This window comes from Astatotilapia calliptera, chromosome 2, assembly GCF_900246225.1.
Source record: "Astatotilapia calliptera chromosome 2, fAstCal1.2, whole genome shotgun sequence".
In the NCBI taxonomy this organism is placed as follows: Eukaryota; Metazoa; Chordata; class Actinopteri; order Cichliformes; family Cichlidae; genus Astatotilapia; species Astatotilapia calliptera.
Window position 1 is genome coordinate 10,242,733 of NC_039303.1, and position 21,475 is coordinate 10,264,207.

A 21,475-nucleotide genomic window follows, 5' to 3' on the forward strand; every position below is an offset into this window, starting at 1 on the left:
ATCCCTTAAACCAAATAATCCCACAAAAAGAATCCAGTGCCACATATTCAGATATTAACTTTGTGTTAATACAGACACATTTTAGATGTCTGTGGGCCAATGTTTTGTGAGTTGACGAATGCTTTTGAGTAAGTGGGTCCAAGATTTGTGGACAGAGAAATTGCAAACATGCTGTTGCATTTTTCAGTGTATTTTCTGTTCTCTGAGCACAATAAGATGAGTGCGATTTAATTACATTCTATTTAACAGAAACATCCAAAACTGGGAAACTCGCACCCAAATGATCTAGACGGATAACTGGCCAAGTCAGACAAAAAAAACATATGAAGGATTTTGGGTTTAATGCCACAGCGTTGTTCTGCCTTCATCTGTTCTTTCTGTAGTGGAAGTAAACTTAATTTTCTCAGTGAATGTGTTCAGAAGTCCTGACTGAGCGTTTCCGATCAACATATCCATCAAAATGTGTCCAAAGCTCTTACAGCTTGGCATTCAAGTCTGGCAGCTGTTGCTTGGTGTTTGGCCAGCGATGTGCGGACTCAGGGAGGTCAGGGTTTTTCTTGGGGTGCCTCAGGCACCAGTTTTCACCAATGAGCTCTGTGTATTAAGCTCTCATCAATGCTGACGCCGGAGATAAAGTTAATAGTCCCTGTAACAGAGCCTCAGCAGGCTTCCACCACCCCCTGCACTGCTCTGATATAGGACTGTTCTGGTCCCCCATGAAGGAAAGCAGATGTCCTGTTTGGGAATGTGGGCCTGATAAACCCACCACCAGCCTTCAAACGTTAAAATCACCAATCGCTCTGTGAGGAACATTTCTTTTTTGGGTTTCCTTTGACCGCCAAGCGACAGACAGAGAGGCCGAGAGGCTGTCGTTTCTGGTGTGTTATCATCTATTGTTAGTGGGTCCCTGGACTCAGCTGACTTTTTGAATTTGATTTGATTTTCTTAGTAACGTTTATGGTTGGGACGTTTACTCCCTGAGAATGGGTTTATTAATTCATGCCACAGAAAAAGTAACAGTGACAGAGATTACCATCATACAGAGAAAGAAAGGGTGCAAAGATATGTTGAGGAGGAGCAGTATGATGTGAGGAATACGTAACATTTGATAAAGATCCAGAAACACTACATTTTTATCTGCAGGCACCAGACTGTGATACCTGTGGCTGTAAAAAGACTTCAGCACTATAGAAGTGTATGGGAAAACAGCTGTGTTAGCCTCTGTGAACATTTACTGCTCAGGTTACAGTCTCAGTCCCTCATTTTGGGTCATATGGATCTTTTGAAAAGCACAACTTTTTCAAACGCTGTTTTAGATTAACTTAAAAATTAGCTTTTTTAAAAACAAACTCCTTTTAGATTTTTAGAAACTTGCTGCCTTTACGTTTGGATAAGAAGGCATCAGACTGTGTTTTATATTTGTAGGCTTCTGATCGTCCAGCATTGCCACGTGTTGCTTTGGCATGTTCATGATAGTAGTAATGATTTCTTTGACCTGTATTTTTTTAAGGTGGAACGATTGTACGGTGTATTTAAAACAGTTGGGTGCACAAGTTTGGATTTATTTTTGATTTTCTCTAATTCAGAAAGGTTAAAATGTACACATACAGATTTAAATTTAATTTGACCCACTCTTCTTGGCAGTATTGGTAGAGTTCATTTAAAATGGTTGGTTCAGCCCTTGTTTGGTTTAGTAGGGTTGAGGTCAGCACTTTGGGACTTTTGGGAGGTAGAAGCTTCATGGAGTCATTTCTAAATAACTGCAGATTCAGCAATGATATGTAAGTACACCTTATTTGAATATGTCACCACTCGACCTCGAAGAAGTCCTAAACTGTTACCTTCAGATGAAAGGAAATTGGTTAGGAAGTCCAGGAACAACCCAGGAACCACTAGAGCTCAAGCCTACCATCAACACCAGTGTCACTGTCCACAGTGAAGCCAGTCTGGCATTGCCATGGACTAAGAGGTTCCAACCAAGAAAGAAGGCACTGCGACAAAATCAACACCCTCAAAGCTCAGTTGAAATTTGCAGTGGCCTACATGGACAAGTCAAATGCTTTCTGGAGAAAAGATTGGTGGTCGAGAAGACAAAGATTGTTCCTGAAGACAAAATAACTTTGGGAAACTCACCATCTTGGTTTTTTGAAATCAGATGTAATGGGGTGACAGAAACTGAGGAGGACTGCTCGCTTATTAGCGAGCACAAGTCAGTTAAATCACAAGTTAGTTAAAAAATACTCTGCATGTCCCCTTTCAGTCTAATTGGACCACAATTTACAAAAGGAATGTCATGTTGTCTTCACTAACATTTTAAACTAGGGAATTAGGCTATAAATTCATCAACAATGTTTATTCCTGAGGTTCTGCATCAAGTGAGCAGCAGGAAACTTTCCTTCTATAATCAGACTTGTTTTTGCAATCAGAATAGTCATTGGGATTGGCCTAAAACCACATTGAACTTTTAATATTGTTGTTATGACGCTCCATCAGGACCTTTGATGTGTCAACTGTTCAAAAAGATGTGTAGAATTTTTCTAGAGTGTAGAATCTGCCTCTGTAAAAGCCAAGCCACAGTGCACAGGGTTCCCTTGCATGTAGGAATCATGATTTACTTCTTTTGTCCTGTGGTTTTTACGGTCGGGACAAAACCCAAATGACCTACCGCACATCATTTGGGAACGACTGGCTATGTGTACTTTTATTCTGTGTATGAAACCACTTGGTTAGGTTGGGTTTTATCTTTGATGCTGAAGCATCAAACTCCTGCAGCTTTTCGTGGAAACAGATGAAAGCACAATAAAAACTGCATAATTAATTTTAGGACTGGACCTGTAGCTTCAGGGCCCGAGTAAATCTCTGAGGGCGCATTTCCAGAAGGACTCCTGACTGTCGACAGAAACCTCCTGAATCATGCCGTCCATACAAACCTTCACTTCATCCTCGGTCGTATTTCTCTTTTTATCCCGGCTGATGTTTTTACCTGCTGCACGGTTCTTTCTCTGACTGCTTTGGCTCCGAGCTGCGGTGATTGATTCGCATCAGTTCAACTCAAAACGTCAATCAGAGCTCCGTGTTCATCATTCCCCGCCGACAGTTTCATCATTAACCAAAGTCTTTGGAGGCCGTTTGGAGAGTATTCCTGCTGGAAGAAAACTTTTGGTGATGTGCGTGTGTATTTTTCTTTTTTTCCAAGCTGATTTCAGTGGATATAGCTGCCCTGGAGATTTTCTTCCTGTCAATATCTACCTGAGTTACTTACCTGAGTTTTAATCAGAGATAAAATCTGCTTGGGCATGACTTTCTGTCCTCTCTCTTCTATCGTTCTTTAATGCACTAATGTCATCGTGTATGTACAATATATATCTTGAAAAGCTTTAAGCGGACAGGGAGCTTGAGGATCAGAATCAGAATCAGAAAGATTTTATTTATCCCCAAGGGGCAATGAACATAAAAGGGGCCATTAGAATTAACATGCCAAGAAGTAGCCCACTACAAATCAGTGACTGGTTCCTCAGCACCTGACCTTGTTGATCTCTCTCACTCATGTCTGCTTGGTCTAGCCCAGGACCCTTACTGGATGCAGACACCCCAGTATGTGTATGTGTGTGTGAGATAGACGCAGATAATTTCTCATTAAATAACAAATGTGACTATTCCAAATCTTTAGATTTTTCTTAAATTTGTCTTACCTGTTTTAAATGATGTTGCTGTAAAAACGTCCAACTTGCAAAGCAGTGCTGCTGGACTCCAGAATATGTGCTGTCTTAAAAGTTTTAATAAGAAGAAATGAAGGTTTTTATATTTCTAATATATATTTTTCATAATTATTTATAATAAAAGTATATACGTTTGTTTGTTTTTTAATAAAAAAAACAACTCCTGTTTTTAAATCTATCTGATGTGAATTAACACGTCTGCTTTCTCTGTCTTGAACGGTTTCATTTGCAATTTGAAAACTTTTAATTTTGATTAAATCATTTTGAGAGCAGATCCAGGTTCTTCGTGAAGTGTGTAAACATTAACTCTTTACTGGTACTTGTGTGTGCTGCCTCCATAATTAGTTCCCCCCCCCCTTTTCTTATTTGAACATCAGCGTAAGTTTGAGAGCTTCGAGCCAAATGTAATCTTTATTAGATTGTTTCTGTACAAAAAGCACTGGATCACAGAGAAAAAAACCAAACAAACCAAAAAACAGAAGACATGCATTTATTTACAGCATGGCCAGAGACAGAAAAAGAAAAAACCTGGGGGTGACACCCCTGTTTGTATCCTAAAGACAACTAATTAAACATTGTGCTTTGATATACTTTGATGATATATTTAATATTTCACAAAAATGCAGTGCCTCTGCCCTCTTTCACATTGAAGTAAAACATAAAAAAGTCTATTTTTCAGTTTAAAACCCAGACGGTGGGAAGCGAGCTCGCTGCGACTGACAAAAAGAGAAAGAAAAGCTGCGAGCTGTTGGAGGGGACTGATCAGGGAGGTTGGCTCTGCTGCCTGGGCTTCATTAGTATCACTGATAAAGGGTCTTTCCCAAAGATGCTGAACAGATACCAGCAAAAAGCTAACGTGACAGCATCCGGGTGACACTGTGCAGAAACTGCTGGATTTGCATAAAGTCAGATGTTTAATCATTTGGACTTCAGATTCCTGCATCAACTCTGCTTTTAACATTCATAGAAATACAAATAAAATTTGTGTAAGTCTGAAGGTTCAGGTAGGTTCAAGCAGTTTGAAAAAAAAATGTTTCTTCTACCATCCTTAAACTACGCAAACACACCAAAAAGGAAAAACTGGAGAGCTTTACAGTTTTTATTACTTTATTCCGAGAACGTGTTAAATGTAAAGACAAATCGTGTCTCTGTAAAATAAGATGCAGTATAAACTGATTTTATTTTTTTCAACTTTGTTTTTGGTGTAAATTTGTAATGCTAATTTTATAATCGTAATACAAGCCGACAGATATCAAATTTATGCTCCTTCTAGTCACATGATCATGGAAGAAAAGTCACACTGTCAGTGTTTTGTATTGGGGGAAAAAATGTCAGAAATTTGAAATTTTTCATTTATCACAATCCAAAGATTCCAGATCTTTATGCCAAATTATTCATCTCACAGTCTCCTGGATCTCTCTGAAATATTCCCCAGATTGAATCTACTGATTCATGCTGAAGAACCTTATTTTTCTCCTTTGTTCACTGACACGACAGTTATATCTAACATGTTGTGTTCACGTACACAAAGTGACACTTTTCCAGATTTAAGTATGTATTTGACATAAGCCTTTTCCTCGATAGAAGTTTACGTTCTTTGGTATTTCCTTTACACTTTAGTTGTATTTTAATACATTTTACTAAACAAATAATAATCTAAAAATGGGGGCCACATTTTCAAAGCCCCCATCCAAAACTTGCATGTTTATGCGAATGAATTAACTTCAAAGTCATATTTGCTGTAAACACAAACGTGATATTTCATGTCCATATTCTCCAAAAAGTAAGAATTTTTTCAGCAATTTCACTTTTTTCAGTGTTTTGATCACATTTGACACAAAGATCTCGTAGTTCTACTTTTCTATTGGGGTAATTTCTTGTAGTTAACAGATGTTAAATCACAAAACGACTCCAGTCTCCAGTTTTTCTTCTCTTTGGTGAAGGAATAAACTTCTACACTTTGTAATTTGGCAGTTTTAACACTTCTCAGCCATCAGTATCTGACGGTTAGCTTCTACAGTTGAGCATCTTTTGTATATTTCAGGGGGAAACCTGAGGGACAAAGACATCAAATCAAGAAAGCAAACAAAAGTAACCTTTGATAATTGCTGTGGAACCAAAACTTTGTCGGAAAAAAGAAAGACTTTGTTTTTAAGCGTGGTCGGTCGTAAGGCATCAAACTCAAGTCTTGGTTCTTTACATTTTTTTGAACTTTTGCCACAGCAGCGCGGGCGATGAGCTTGCATTTCAGTACAGGAGAGCAGTTGCATAAGTAAATGATCCAGATTGTGTGCAACGACGAGAACAGCACCATCGGCAACAACACCAACATCGATGGACGTTTCCTTGAGATCGGTGACCCTAAAAAACTTGGTTTGAAACTCTTCGCCGTGTTTTGAAACCGTACAGTCAATATCAGCAAAAAAAATCCAACACAAAGACGAGGGTCAGGTCGAATATTCAGATGGATAAAATGCTGACTTCTAAACACCAAACCGCCCCCCTCAAAAAACGAGTGCTGGGATATTATGACATTATAAGTCTCTGAGATATAAAAATTTCACATGACGAGGATTTTTGCCATTTCAGGATGGCAGGAGAAAAAAAAACATATTGGTGCATATCGCTCTAGCTTTCATCTTTTTTCTTTTTTTTTTCCACTTTTAGCTTTTTTCTTTTTTGCTAAGATACATTGCTCTTATTAAGTGCCCCAACAAAAAAAAATAGTGCATTAAGAAATAACCATGATTATACATTTCACAATAATACACAAAAGACGAGAAGAACCAGGGGAAACAAACGATGCTGTTTACAAAAAGTTAAATATCGGAAAAGCGTTTTTATACAAAAGTGATGAAAGCGTCGTTTTACGTCCTGCTTTCAAAAACAGGGTGACCGTGTCGTGAGTTTTTTTTGTTTTGTTTTACAAAAGGGTTAATTCTTCCCACTTGTTCACTCTTTTTACAATATCTAAAAGGTATTAAGACATCAAATGTGTTTACATATATATTTGAGACTATCATTCAGGCCTAAATCACAAAAGAACTCCCCAAAACATACTTTATAAATACATATAAAATAAGCACAATCAGAAGAATAACAAGAAAATCTGGTACCTAAATGTGATTAAAACTGCTGCAAGCTTTTTCTGGTTAAAATCTACCACTCGACACACCTGCAAAAACAGAACTATTGTACTGGATTTCAAAATGAGACATCCAAAAGAAAAGAAAAAGAAAAGCTGAAAACGCTGGGCTGCCTCAACGTGTTACGGACAAATGTTAGTGGAACATTTGCTCGTCTCTCTTCGGCAGGATGCTTCATTCTTTCCTTAGCTTACAAAATTACTGCACTTTCCTCCTTTTTAGATTATGAGACACAAACATTGTTAAAAGCTATGGTACAGAAAGTAAAACGCGCTGAGACGTGAGATTCATCGGGGGCTTTAAGGACTCTGGTCCTGGGGGAGGGGCTTGTTGGGGGTTTCTGATTGAAAACCGTCTGACGGTTCTTCCAAGTTTGAAAAATGATTACTTCCTGATTTCCGGACTCGGTCCGACTCAGGGTCAGTGTCCACTGAGAGCTTTTGTTCTAGTGAGAACCAATCAGATCTGCAGCTGAAAACAGAGAAGCTCTTTTCTGCCTTTCTTTATATTTTAAAAATATTTTTATATTGTGTTGACCAAAGTTTTAGATGAGGTAGGGTTACTATTTACTGGCAAATTACCCGCTAATTTGTTTAGATTAGCTAAAAAGCACTTGGTGCTGCCCCTCTGTAGGCTTCCAAAAGACAGCCAATCAGAAGAAAAGTAAGCTTTTCGGGGAGGGGGTCAAACTGAGCTGCCTGGATAACATTACAAGGATTTTTTAGCTAAAAATTAACAGAGATTTGGTGATTTTTATTTATTATTTTTTTACAGTAATCACCAGCATTTTCAGTTTGAACAAAGCGAGGTATTTGAAGATGACACCATCCACTCGGCTGATTTTTTTTTTTTCACGATATGATGATTAGCTTAGAACAGATGCTCCCAGTGGACACGCCTACTTCCTGTCTCACAGTGGTTCGAACTGATCTGAGATCTGTTCAGCCTCCACAGACTTCTCAAGTCAAAGTAACCTGTTTAATATCTCAGCACAACATGCAGTACTGCAGACACCTTTCATCCACCCACAGTTCACGCTGAGCGAGCGCTGCCTCCGCCCGCAGCCACTGCAGACGTTTCCTGTTCCGGGTTCGTAAACGCCTGCCGGTGGTGTCTGCAACGGCTGCAGGAAGAAGCGACGTCCTCGGCTGATGGTGACTGAATTGTTGAAGTTCTTCGGGTTCGGACTCTGGGTCAGACGGGTCGGTCTAAAGGATGATGGGAAGGACGTTGTTGTGGCGTTTCAGGCTGGGGGAGGGTTGTGGGGAGTCTGACGGTACCTGGCTGAGAGTCCTCCTCACATGGGGGGCACGATGAGACCTGCCATGGCTGAAACAACACAGAATGAGTCAGATCTCATGTTTCGTGATGCTCGCTGAGCATTTCAGGCTACGTCCACGCATACACTGGATTTTTCAGTTTGATTGGAAAAATGTCTCCATCTGTCGTGAAAATGCAAAGCGCTGCCAAACTGCAGAGGTGGGAAGTAACAAAGTACAAATACTTCGTTAATGTACTTAAGTAGAATTTTCAGCTATCTGTATTTTACCTGTGCAGTTTTTTTTCTTTTACTCCCTACATTTATAAACAGATACCTGTGCTTTCTTCCTCACATTTTCAAAACAAGCTTTTGAGCGTTTTTATTTCACGTCACTGCGGCCTTCCCAACATCAAACCAATTTGAGCCTAAACAGAAACACATGAGAGTCACTCCTGTTCGTTTATTAATCACCAGGAGATGTTGCATAAAAACAGACGATAGAAGCAAAACTGTTTCTCCTTGTTTTGAGAGCTAACTTCACTCAGAGATGGAGAAAGATAAAAAAGGCAGGACAGGAGAGGAAGGCGAGAGCTTAGATTTAAAGAAAGGACTGCTCATTTAAAGCTCACAAGTAAGTCCTCACATTTTTAAATCACATATTGGGTCTGTACATGTGATATTATGTTGTTTCATATTGTGAGACATGCAAAACAAACTGAGGGAGACTGTTATTTAAAGGCTGCATGAAAATCCTCTGCAGGTTAGTGCAGGATAAACAGGTTAGTTTGTTGTACTGTGATGGATTTAAATCAGAAAATCGACTCAAGCTCTGAATAGAAATTATTGTGAGTTATGAATCTTTCCCCCACGCTGAGCCATTACAGACAGTTTTAGGGTTGCTCCACCTGCTGAATCCACTTTAACCCCTGACTGTCGCCCTCTACAATGTAGCAACAGGACACAGAGCTATGTTTGGTTTCCTTATTTTTCTCTTCATGTTCTGCTGATGTGATTCAAGCTGAGAATATTCGTGAGAATTAAAATGTTTGAATGAAATAACGTCTGTACTCCCATCTACTGACATTATTTTATTATTATGTTAAAACAGCACAAGGTTCAATTAGCTTTCCACAAATATAGAAACGTCCTCCAAAAAGCTACTTTTTACTCTGAGTACATTTCAGAGCCGCTACCTTTTTACTTTTACTGGAGTACAGAACTTGAATCAGTACTTCAACTTTTACTGGAGTACTTTTTAACACTAGTATCTTTTTTTCTACTTAAGTACAGACTATCTTTACGTTTGCCACTTCTGCCTAACTGTGAAGAAATGTTAGCCAATCAAAAACCCACAAACATGGCGCACAGTTTGATATCAAAACAGGAGATAAAGGTGCACGCTGCTGATGCTGTGAGGCGAATTCAAAAAGTCCTTTTTTAGCTGAGTACATGCGGATGCAGCCTCAGTTTTTCTAAAATTCTACTTTACTGTACTTTAACATAACAATGTTTTATCATGAAAGTTTTTTACTCTTCAAGCTGCCCACTCAGAAATATTTAAAACGTCTTGGTGATTATAACTGTGGATATTACAAGACCTAAAATATGTTTTTTCATGAAGAGTGAAAAAACCTCCAGTTTTAAATAAAAACGCCTTCCTGAGAGGCACATCGAAAAGATTTAAGATACGTCTCGTGTAAACAGATCTCTGGAATAATTAGGGTTCATTTAACACACTCGCACAAAATATGCATTTGCTGTTAAAGTCTTTCTGTGAAGCGCTGAAAGGTTAAATAAAATCAGTTAAATGCCTGCGTTGTAAAAGTATTTGGATAAAGCTGAGAGATGATGTTGAAATAAAGACAGATCTACGACGGATTCTTGGACTTCACTGAGCCAAATAAAAGCTAAAGAATAGGACTCGGTTATGGGGGGAAATACTTTGCAGGGTGAAATTTGCAGCGGTATTAACTATAAAAGAAAAATGCTCAAGTTTAAGCTCCAAATTCCCCAAAATGCCAGAAGTTATGGATCAACTTTGACCTCCAAGTGTGTGAAAGCAGGAATCAACACGCAACACAGAAAGAGTCCTTCTCATACAGCGGCGCCGCGTGGACATCCACCTGCGTGTCCTGATGGGACACGAGCAGGAGGACAGCAGGGGGCGGGGGTGCTGACAGGCGGGACGGGGGGGTGGGATGCTCACCCTGGAGGTTGCTGCCATTGGTGGTGGTGCAGGTGGGGGGCGGGGAGGTCTGTGGCCGCACGACAGGGGCGAAGGCGCTCTTCTGTTTGACTGCAGAAACCATATGGACAGGAGAGAATGAATAAGGGCCTATGGGAGTAGACGAAGAGGAGGAGGAGGTGAGGAAGACAAGGGAAGGAGGAGTAGGAAGGTGTGGGGAGGGGGTCCTACAGAAGGAGGACGTGACGGTAACGAGCAGGCAGACAGACAGGAGGTGAGCGATCGGACGGAGATGAGGCGAATCATGCAGGGAGGAGGAGGAGGATGATGAAGAGGAGGGTGAGGAGGAGGAAGAATGGGTCCCTGCCTCAGATCGAGCCGAGGTCTGCAGGAACAAACATGCTCCGAGCACAAACAGCTGCACATCTGGCAAAGTTGATCCATAACTTGAAGGACTTGTTTGGAATAAACCAACCTGAGAGCAGCAGCAGCAGCTTCATCCGCGCACGCTGCACAGGTGTGTGTGTGTGTGTGTGTGTGTGTGTGTGTGTGTGTGTGTGTGTGTGAGAGAAGGCAGGTGTCTAACATCGTGCGGTAAATTGACTTTTTTCCTTTTTAATAAATCACCCACTCATTTACTCTTCGTGTGTCTTTAGGCGAACAGCTTTGAATTTTCCTGCTGCTTCTACAGCTGACTCCCGATTAAAGGAACAGTTCAACATTTTCAGAGACGCTCTTATTGATCATCATCTATCGGTGGTCAGTGCAGAGCCGGAGCTGTCCATCAGTGATGACTTGAGCTTGACATCTGTTCTTTGGAAGTTTTCCAGAAGCAACCTGAGCAGACCCGGCGTTTAAACCAAACAGAGCCAAAGTACGAGTAAACTCCTGAAGCCTTCAGTCACGACTTCTTCAGGAGACTTGTCACATGTATTTGCTGCTAAGGTGCTTTCTCCTTTTAATTTTTATTACATTTTTAATATTTTGCTCATCTCCGGCTCTTTAAAGTCACCTCCTCCTGATTTACTCATTTGAGTATTTCGTTCCTCTGAATCTTTAAAGTAGTCTTTAAACTGAAGATGTGACTTTAGAGTTCAGAAGCTTTCCGGGAAAATCGTGAGGATATGACGTTAATGTGGTCGGACGACTAAAAGTGCACTCTGTCAAACAAGCATGACGTAATGTGACGTTTAACTTAATGCTAAGCTGACCACATGTGGACTCTCCACTGCAGGTTTGAAATCAGCCGCCATCTCTGCAGTCGAGACTCTGAAATGTATCTTAACAGTGGATGTGTTGCTACCCCAAAGGTCACCGTGAAATACTGAAATTTCCAGTAAAATCTCAGACACGACCCTGAAGTTACAAACAGCAGATGGCTCCAGCTCTGAGCTGAATACATAATCATCAGCGGATTAATTTCCGTCTCTGAAACGCAGAGTTTTGAGCGCATCTGTCCAAATGTTGAGCTGTTCCTTTAAGAGCTTCCACAGAGTTTATGGACCACAGTGTGTCTGTAATGATTCAAGGACAGCATTTGAACATGGAACTGTAAAATGAAGCGGGGGAATGTAAATGTGATTTATCACTTCATGCCAACAAGCATCAGTCTGTCCTGGATCGCTGCTTCTTTCTCCTCACATTTCCTCCTCCTTGGCTCCTTCTTGTTGTTTTTCCGTTCCTTTTTCTCCAGCTGATATTAATGGATTCGGCCCAAAGCGTGAATGCATGAATGCATGAAGGATGCGGTGAGGGTGTTAGTGGGGTTAGTGGAGGAGGTGGAGGGGATGGGTGAGGAGGAGTATGGACAGGGGGACAGTCAGAGGAGGGAAGGAGGAGGTGAACAATGCGTGGCAGTGTTAAGTCCACACACACGCACACACAAACACTCAGACCCTCGGCGGCGGGAAACTGTAGCTCAGCCAGGCGAGATGTGAGCCCACCTTTTGTTTAGTCGCCAGGGACGACAACATCACCTGGCAAGGAGACGCATTTTGAGCTCACTACCTTCTAAACGAGTCTCGCTGAGACTTGCTGAGCTCTTTGATACAGAAGCCAAAACAATGGAGCGCTCCCCGCGGGCGAGTTTAGTCTCCAAAACACACCTGCGCCTTCTACGCTGCTGCTCCGACTCCAGGCATGTTAATCAGCGCCGAGTGTAAAGTTTGACGAACAACACGGCCGACTCAGAAGCATCGACTCGTCTCCTGCAGCGGGAAATGCTTCACTTTTGTTTGCTCGTATTGCTCTGTGCACAACGCCATCATCAATCTGCCATCAAGTCGTTTTATTTTCAGCATCGCGAACCCATATACAGAGTATATCATCAGTACTACGAAGCCCAGTACACTGGGTAATGTGGTGTCAAGCTAGGTACCAACACTCAACAGCTCTTGGTATCTTGGTCACGTTCACGCTTGATACGGATACTTTGGCCTTTTACTAACATTTTAAAGCTGTTAGCCAAATCACTGCTCATAATTACTCTGGATTTCATTAAAATATGATGCCTCCACCGAGGCATAAGACAAGATGAAGGAACGTTTTTAGTGCTGTTGTTTTTCTTCTCTCTCTCAGCAAGATAAAAGCAAACCAGACCAGTGGGTGGAGACGTGGGCTAAAGGTGAGGGAAGAAATTCTGGTTCAGATCCAATTTTATAAAATTAAAACATCGGCCTTGCTGAGAACATTTTCCCAGGCTAGTCCATAATAATCATAGGTGCTTTCAGTGGTTAACGGGCTCCTGAGTCCCTTAAAATACCTAAATATGCCGACCCTAAACCCCTACTTGGCTGAGAATAACTTCAGTTATTCTAATTCCTGTGCTTACTGTAAAGTTTTCAAACTTTTCCTTCTGGTTTTTCATGCTACTTGGATACTTAAGCCTCCGTTATTGCTTCACCCAACACTTCCAACATCTCCTTAAGCCGCTACCTTCACATGCAACTACATGGACCAATACAGCTTCAACTCCCATCACTTCATTACATGGACTTAATCGTTTTAATGACTCAACTGCCACTCCACCGTCAAGTTCAATTCAAACATCAGCCAGCAGCAGAGCATCAACATAAACGAGCAGCGTCCATAGCTTTAATGCAGGTTTTGGTAACGTGGCATCAAATGCAGATTTAAGCAGGAAGCACAGATTTCTTTTTTAATCGGTATTTGGAGCATCAGGAACAGCGCTGTGTGTTTTGGAGCATAAATACGTCTGATTTTAGCCACAGTTGTAAATGATCCCTCCTGCTGACTGCCTCCTGGATGGATGAGGTTTGGTTTCGTTAATGCGATATGTAAGCGTATTACTCACTTGCGTAAGCGGAGTTGGCGGTGGAGCCGTTGAGGAAGCTGGGGGATCCAGGTACGCCCAGGTTGGTCATCCCCGCCCCGTATCCGTTCATGGTGGACGTGATGGTGTTGTAGTTGGACTGCTGAGGCGTGGAGCTCGGCACGTAGCCGCGAGGAGACACGCTGTTTGAGTTACGGGAATAGCCTAAGAGGAGGAAGAAGTACTCTTCATCATGTGTCCATACGCTGACTTCAGTGTTTGGATAGATAATCAATCATCTCTCATCATTACGTCATAATTAAGAAATGAATCTTTACTTTAAGACTGTGAAATTCAAAAAACATTTACTTGATGTGACGACTTCCAAGAGTAACTGTCACTCTAAATTTCTCACAGTTTGATTGAACTGGACCCACGCTGTGCATTTCCAGCTCCAAATTTGTTATTCTGTGACTACAGTAGCTTTGCATGATTCCCAGCAGTTGGTGCGGTGCCTCAATTAATGTTCATTTAGCCCCTTCTCCTTTAAACTGTGTAGGATGAAGTAGATATAATTATTCAAAATGTTTACAACAAAATGTTATCGGGTTTTAACTCCATTAATCATCTCATGACCTTCTTGATTGATCGGGTGACCCTTTGGTCGAGAACCACTAAACCAGCAGACAAATTACTAAAGTAGTGAGTTCACTGTGAAATCTGTCTTTTAATTGCAAAGACAACGTTTTGTACAGCCTCTCTCCGCCCCAACCTCCTCCTTCTGACTCAGCCCACCTGAGCGTGAGACGTTTTTATTTATTCGTTTTTCTCAAATGCAAAAACACAGTCGAAGCCCTGTAAGGGCAAACCAGGCTGACAGGTAGAGATATGAAACTGAAAAGCAGTATTCATCACCAAGAAGATCTTGATAATGATCTTGTAAAATTATTCAGAATAAACAAACAGAATACAAAACTAATATCTTTTTTAACCCAGGAATGTAAATGTTTGGTGGTCTAAAACTGGTTTGACAAAAGGCCAACTCACATAGTAAGAAAACCTACAAATTACCCTACATTTTGCTGACCTCCTCACTGTGACCTCAGCAGTGACATCATCGCGCCTGTCACTGCTGGTCTCCTGTTATGAAGAGCTCGCCTCCCTGCAGGCGAGGTCTGCCCTTCATCTGTCACCTGACTCCTGCTTTTTACTTACCTCTGGTCTCCCTTCTCTCCCCTCTCACCCCCCCATGCTCCCACTGATTGACCCTCATCCAAGATGCATTGAATACCAATGTTCCCGCAGCACTCAGCCTGACCTCTGACCCCCTCCCGAGGCTCCACAGTTCCCACCGACCTCGGGACGAGCTCACTTAGCAGAGCTAACAGAGTGCCAAGTAGCACATTACGCCCTCTCTCTCGCCTCACCCTCCACCCTCTTTCCCTTTCCCCCAACTTCCCATTTCGGGCCAACGCAATTCCCAGCAGGAGCGGCTGATGGAGCGCTGCCCAGGGACAAGGGCGAGGAGAGGCGGCGATGGGAAACACATGTGGAGTAGCAGAGTGCAGGGAGCGGCCGAGCACTCAGAGTAAATGTAAGGATTGTTCTGTAATAAAAAAAATAATGCCTTAACAAATGGACTGAGTGTTGGGTGGTGTTTGTCTTGGTGCGTTCCCTCTCCCTATCCATTTCGCCACAGCAGCGTGGGAAGCAGATCGGATGCAGGTCACATCCTGCGCGCTCATTCACACCGAAGCCTGAAACGTGTTTGCTGCAGAGCAGTGCAGATGAGCTGGTTAACGGACAATTTGGATTTCACTGTTTAATGACAAAAATTAACGACTAGAAAAGCTCTTTCAGAGTTAATAACTTTTTTATCAGTTAAAAATTTATTTATATACTGTTTTTGTCACTTTAACGGATTTAAGCTCTATATTTTTAATTTCTTTGCCTTCTGTATAAACCGATGACGGTTCTCTGTCTAAAATCAGAAAAATCCTGCTGCTACTCTACTGTATGTACTGTAATTATACTAGTTTAAATAACATATGTATCAGATATCTGAGTATTAGTGTACTGACAACAAAAATCATCAGGTAGTGCCTCTATGATAGCAATAATGTTAGGAAGCAAGCTAAGCCTAGCCAGCTAGCTGTAATTTAGCAATGCAGCAAGAATATGTTGCTGGTAAAATTGTAGCATTCACTAATTTTTAAATTAAAACAACCAGTTCAATCAATGTCTGAGAGTTAGCAAACTTCATTTACTAAAGACAGCATTTTGCTATGCTGGATAGCTAGTAGTTTGTCCTCTTTTTATGACTCAAATGCTCTGTGACTGCCAAAATTCCTGATTAGACAAAACTCAATTTCTTCTGGCTAGAGTTAGCTAATTTTAGTACTAACCAAAGCAGAAAAACTACTTGCTAGCCAACATATCACTTAACAGTTAGCTAACTTTAACCTGCTTCCTCACTAACACTATGGAGCCACATCAGTGCTAGTTCCTGTCCTTACTCTGTGTTCTGCTGGGAAATAGTCGTTTGATAGCATTAGCAGTTAGTGGACTATTTTTAAGCTAACATTAGCTGCTGTTGTTTATGGCTAGTAGTACAAGGGCGACAGGTATTCAGGGAATTTACTTGGAAGTGAGAATACACATCTTCAAAAACAATTAAGCCTTATCCATGATTCTGTAAGCGTTACATGCAAAGTTATAAAGAAGGCTGAACGTGGGCAGGTAAGTAAAAATATGTTTTTGGGGGTATTTTTCCTGGTATCAGGCTTCCCTCGTGACCCCATAAACTCTGACAAAGACAGACTCCAGAGGAAAAAGCCTTCATCCTGCAGGACGATGACATGATGCTGAGCAGGCCGAGCTGAATTGGAGCTGTAAATTACCTGCCTCGTCCGCCTGATAAGGTCTGGGCTCGAGAGCTGCTGTTTTTATTAATGTTTTAATCACGGTGGATAATTGCAAGGGGCACACAGAGCCATTTCATACTTCATAACAGCGGGGAGGACGGCATTAGATCCTTGGTGTAATGTTTCCGACTGGACCACAGTTATGAATTTTCAGCATGGCTGCTACCTCGTTTCCCATGACCTCATAGATTCCTGTAAGGTGTTCGCTGCGGGGCCGATGGGAAAACCAGGCCACGGTTTGTGGTCGAAGTGGAGGGGGGGTGTCCGGGGAGTAAAAGCAGCTCGATCTGCTTCCTGTCGACGCGCTCACAAGCTGTTTGCTGCATGTTTTCCTGAGCGTTCCTGACAGAAGCAGAACTGACTGCTGAAAGGAAACACTGAGGATAACAAACCCACAGAGCTACAGTGGAAACACCACCGAACGTATCTGCTAACAAGAACTGAGATATATCAGATTTCCACTGACGTCCAAAAACTTGTAGAAACACTTCAGTGAACGTGCTCTTGTTTATTTTGACTGTGTCTGATAGCAGGTACTAAAACAATAAACATGAATTCATGTGCTGCTGAAAATAGTCTGTAAAAATAACTTTGTGGAGCCCTTTGGTAATCTATGGACGCTTGCATCCACTCAAACTAAAATGTGTGGGTTTTATAACTGAAAGAGATGTGTGAACTTGAACCCTACATGGAAGTCATACATTGTTTCATGAACTCTAGTGAAGTATCCTGTAGGACTCTACAGAAATTCAATGACGTCCAGTGAACTTTCCTGACGTCCACTAAACCACTCCAGTCTACTGGACTCTTCTAAAGACTCTTTTTAACTCTCAGACTCTCAATAAAGTTGGACCCTAAAAACGTTTGTTGGACTTTACTTAACGATACTAAACTCCCTGTCCCTGCTGGATTCTAGTGGACAGTCAACCCTGCTGGTCAACAAAGTCTACTTGGCCTCCATTTGTCTTTAATGCAGTCTACTGAGCACACTTGTGATGCGGCGTAAACCATGAGGCCTCCACCCCCTCCCTAGAGGATCATGGGTAGCAGCGCGCTCTCACCTTGGTCGGCCTGCGAGGCCTCGGAGATGTTGACGGCGAGCTGACTGCTGAATGAGTTCACTCCCATCATCCCCGAGTGAGCGGCTGAGCCAGTGAGCGACGGCAGCTGGTTGTGACTGCGAGGGACGCTGTAGAGCGCCTCGGTGAGGTCGGCCGCTCGCTTCAGGATGATTTCCTGCGAGGAGAGGGGAGGACGGGACATTATTTTGTAAGAGTTACTGTTGGCATGAAAATGTTGGAAAGCAGTGAATCTCAGTTCTGCGGTTCCCACCAGTGAACTAAATTTAGAGTTCACGGGACGTATGATGATGTTGAAGTTTGGCATTTTTTGAATCTCTTGTTTTTATGTCATATTGAAGTGTGAGCAACGTAAATAGTCACTGAAAAATTTAGTAAAACCCCACATGGATGTTTGCGCTTCAGTAGAAGGTGATTGTCTGGACATATATATACAAAAAGATTAGAACTCACACATTGGAGAACAAAATAGTTGCGAAGTGCTTGGAGTGAGTGATGAGGGTTACCCAGAGTGAGGTGATTGGTGAGGTGGGTGGGCAGGGGTGAGGTGTGGGGGGACAGCATTAGTTAATTGTCTGAATGGCCCAGGGGAAGCTGTCAGTGTAGTAAATGCAGGGATTCTGTTAGACGTATGAAGTCTAACACAGTTTTTCATTCAGGAGTCTGGGATTTCTGTCCTCTGTTAGAGCCTCACTATTACATTTTTCTTATCATTACTCATCATTTATTTCTGAGATATATCCTGAGGTTTGTGATGGGATGTTTCACTGATCCTCATGTGTTTGAGTTTGAAGAGGCCAAAGGTCAAAGTGAAGGTGCTCCCTCACCTGGTTATTGTGCGGCATCCCGTACAGAGCTTCCACCAGGTCGGCCGCTCGCTTCAGCAGCACTTCCTGAAAAAAGACAAAAAAGGGAGGTTTAACAGAAAACACAACACAAGGACGACAGAAGAAGAATCAGCAGGAAGCCATATTCTCACACACACACATTTTCCATTCAGCCCACAGGAGAGGAAGCGTCCAATCTGAGAGTCTGGGTTTAATAATGTGACTGATAAACAAGTGAATACAAACACAAGAAGAGGGGGTGATGGGTAAAAAAAAAAGGAAAGGAAGGAAAGAACCAAAAAAGAGAAATAAAATAAGGAATGAGAAAAGGAGACAGGAGAAAGAAAGGAATACAGGATGGAAAAAAGGAAGAAAAAATTACAAAAGGAAACAAGGAAAGAAATAAGGGATAAGGGGAAGGAAATTAAACAAAATGAAGGGAACATTAGGGAAAATTAAAGTCAGAAAAAAATGCAAGTAAAAACATTTAAATGGACAGGGATAAATAAATGATATCAACAGAAGGAAACAAGGAACAGGAAAGGAAACAAGGGGGGAGGAAGAAACAGAGAAGGGATGGAAAGAAACAAGGAAAGGGGAGGAAACAAGAAAAACCATTAATGAAAGAAAGAATGCAGGAAGGAAGGAAGTGAGGAAGGGAAATATAAAGGTAAAAGGTGAAATAAGGAAACAAGGGAGGAAAAAAGGTGATGTAAACAAAGCGCTGAATGGAGACACAGGAAAGCCTGAGGATGATCAGCTGACAGAGGGAGGAGGAGGTGTGGAGTCCCAGAGGAGCAGCAGTGGGGAGGTGGAGGCCTCTGCTGGATCTCCCTGAGGTATTACAGCAGGAGAGGGAGAGAGGGAGGCTTGTTTTTCACGTGAAGTGATGAAGGAAGAGGAGGAGGAGGTGACGGCTGCCACTCTCTAGGTTCAGCCATCAGAGCTCCGACCGCACTGCAGACGCTGTTCCCAAAAGTTCGAGGCAGCGAGGAAACTGACGGGAACTGACGTCAACTTGAGATTCGGCCCCGTGCGCCTCCCCCGGCCCCCCGACCCTGAACCTACACCCCTCTCTGAAAGGTTCGCTGACATCAGCACGTCACAGGTTTCCTTCACTTTTGTTCCGTCGTCTCCTTTTCCCTCCTGTCTTTCCTTCCTTGCTTTTATCCTTTCATCAGTTATTATTTCCTTTTTGCCCTTTCCATTTCTTCACTGTTTCTAGTATATTTGATTTTCTTTGAGACTTCTACATCAACAGTGAGACTTTTTTCCCCACAACAAATATAAATAAATTGCAAAAAAAAACAAAACACAAATATAATACAAATAAAAACTCATATATGCAAATGAATAGTTAATAATAATTTTTTAATTTGTCATCGAGTCATCATGGTTCAGGCTTTAAAAGGTTAAAGAGCAGCTTAATGGCAGCGTCTGATGCCCTCAGCAGGCTTCCTGAAACTGGCCAATGAGAACAAATACAAACATTTCATGCATTGAACTAAAGTGAATGAAGCTTCCTGGCGTTCGTCTGGCATGTCAACGGATCGGTGTACTTCCTGGACCTCTGGTTATTTTTTCTTGAGGCTGAAATTTGTCGATTTGTTGTTCAGCAGCATTAAACTGTCCCTCCACAGAGCAGCGGTGCAGCTCTAATATGAAGTAAAGGAGTGCGAGAGCTCCTTCCACCTGTGATTATGAATGTGCGGCTGACCCTGAACCGCATCTTTGAACTCAGCATTAGAGATTCTGCTGCTGTCGAAGCCGCTGAGGAGAAACGTTTCCCTCGTCTCGCGGCTGTCGGCACGAATCACTCCTGCCGCTCAAATCTGCGCCTTCTTATTTCTGTCGAGTTTCACTGCAGAACGCAGAGATTAAAGGGGATTTCTACTTTGGATTCTACTGATTTTTTTTTTATTGCATTTTAACTTTCTGCTGGAGCCGCAGCTTCTAAACAAAAACGTCTCCAGAGACGCACTTTGTGTTCCCTCCCTGGCCAATCAGAGCGCTTCCTCTGAGTTGGCAGCGAACCGGCCTTTGACACACGAAGGTCTCCGTTTCCCACGACAGGCGATGACCTCGGGGGCAACGGTCCAGCACGCGGACGCTTTTTTCCTTGACCTGAAGCTTGAACGTTGAAGTGAACGCATCACTGTTTGTTTACACCAGAATCAGCTGTTTGATGAGCTCTGCTCGTTCTTCTCTTTGCTCCCTGTTTCCTTTCTTCCTTCCCTACCTCCTTTATTTCCTGCTTTTGTCCCATCTTCCTCTTTCCTGACTTCGTGTGTTCCTTCCTACTGTCTCTCTTTTTTAACTTTGGTTACCGATCTTTCTTTCATTCTTTTCTCCCCCTCTCTTCCTTCTTCATCTTTCCTTGCTTCTATTCCTCCTTCTTTCCTGTCCTCTGTATTCCTTCCCTTTTCTCGAGTCTACTTTTGTTCCTTCCTACTGTCTTTCCTTCTGTGTGTCCTCCTCTGCATTCCTTTTCCATCTCATTTACCTTTTTCCTATCCTCCTTCCTTCCCATCTTCCTACCTTCTTGCCTTTCATCTTTTTCATTCCTTTCTTCCTACTGCTTTTGGTTTTTCATTCTTGTGTCATCCCCTTTCTCCCTTCCTTCCCTCCTACCTGTCTTCCACATTCCTTCCTTTCCCCCCTTCTTTTCATTTTTCTATAGTCCTGTCTTCATTCATGGTGTCTTTTCTTCCCTCCTTCCATTTTTCCTTTTATTATTTATCTCCTTCATTTCCTCATGTTATTTTTCTGCTCCCTTTCCTCCTTTATCCTCCACTCACTGATATTCCTTCCTTCCTTCCTTCCCTTGTTCTTTCTTACTTTTCTTTCTGTCTATCTTCCTTCCTTCCTTTCTTAACTGTTCCAAATGTCCTTTTTCCGTTTTGACTTGCTTCCTTATCTGGGTTCCTACCTTTACTTCCTTATCTTTTTTCTTACCTCAGCTCCTTCTTTCTTCCTTCCCACCTTTCTGCCTAGATTACTGTCTAGGAAGGAAGATCGGAAGCACGAATCCTTTGCTACTTATTTCCCGTCTTCCTTTTTTCC

General features: G+C 42.1%; 1 protein-coding gene across 3 annotated transcripts in view; it reads right to left on the bottom strand.

The window, feature by feature from the left end:
- Positions 1-4,111: 4,111 nt before the first annotated feature.
- The window catches only part of LOC113031912 (transcription factor COE3), a 140,506-nt gene continuing 123,142 nt past the window's right edge, over positions 4,112-21,475 (bottom strand). For 2 of the 3 annotated variants that reach the window (XM_026184453.1, XM_026184444.1), the window contains exons 12-16: positions 18,413-18,478; positions 17,568-17,742; positions 13,625-13,807; positions 10,333-10,422; positions 4,112-8,194 (exon numbers count right to left, since the gene is read on the bottom strand). In XM_026184453.1, the coding sequence (XP_026040238.1) occupies positions 8,163-8,194; positions 10,333-10,422; positions 13,625-13,807; positions 17,568-17,742; positions 18,413-18,478 (546 nt within the window). In that variant the 3' untranslated portion in view covers positions 4,112-8,162. The remainder of the gene's footprint in view (positions 8,195-10,332; positions 10,423-13,624; positions 13,808-17,567; positions 17,743-18,412; positions 18,479-21,475) is intronic. The other variant, XM_026184461.1, reaches the window with a different exon arrangement.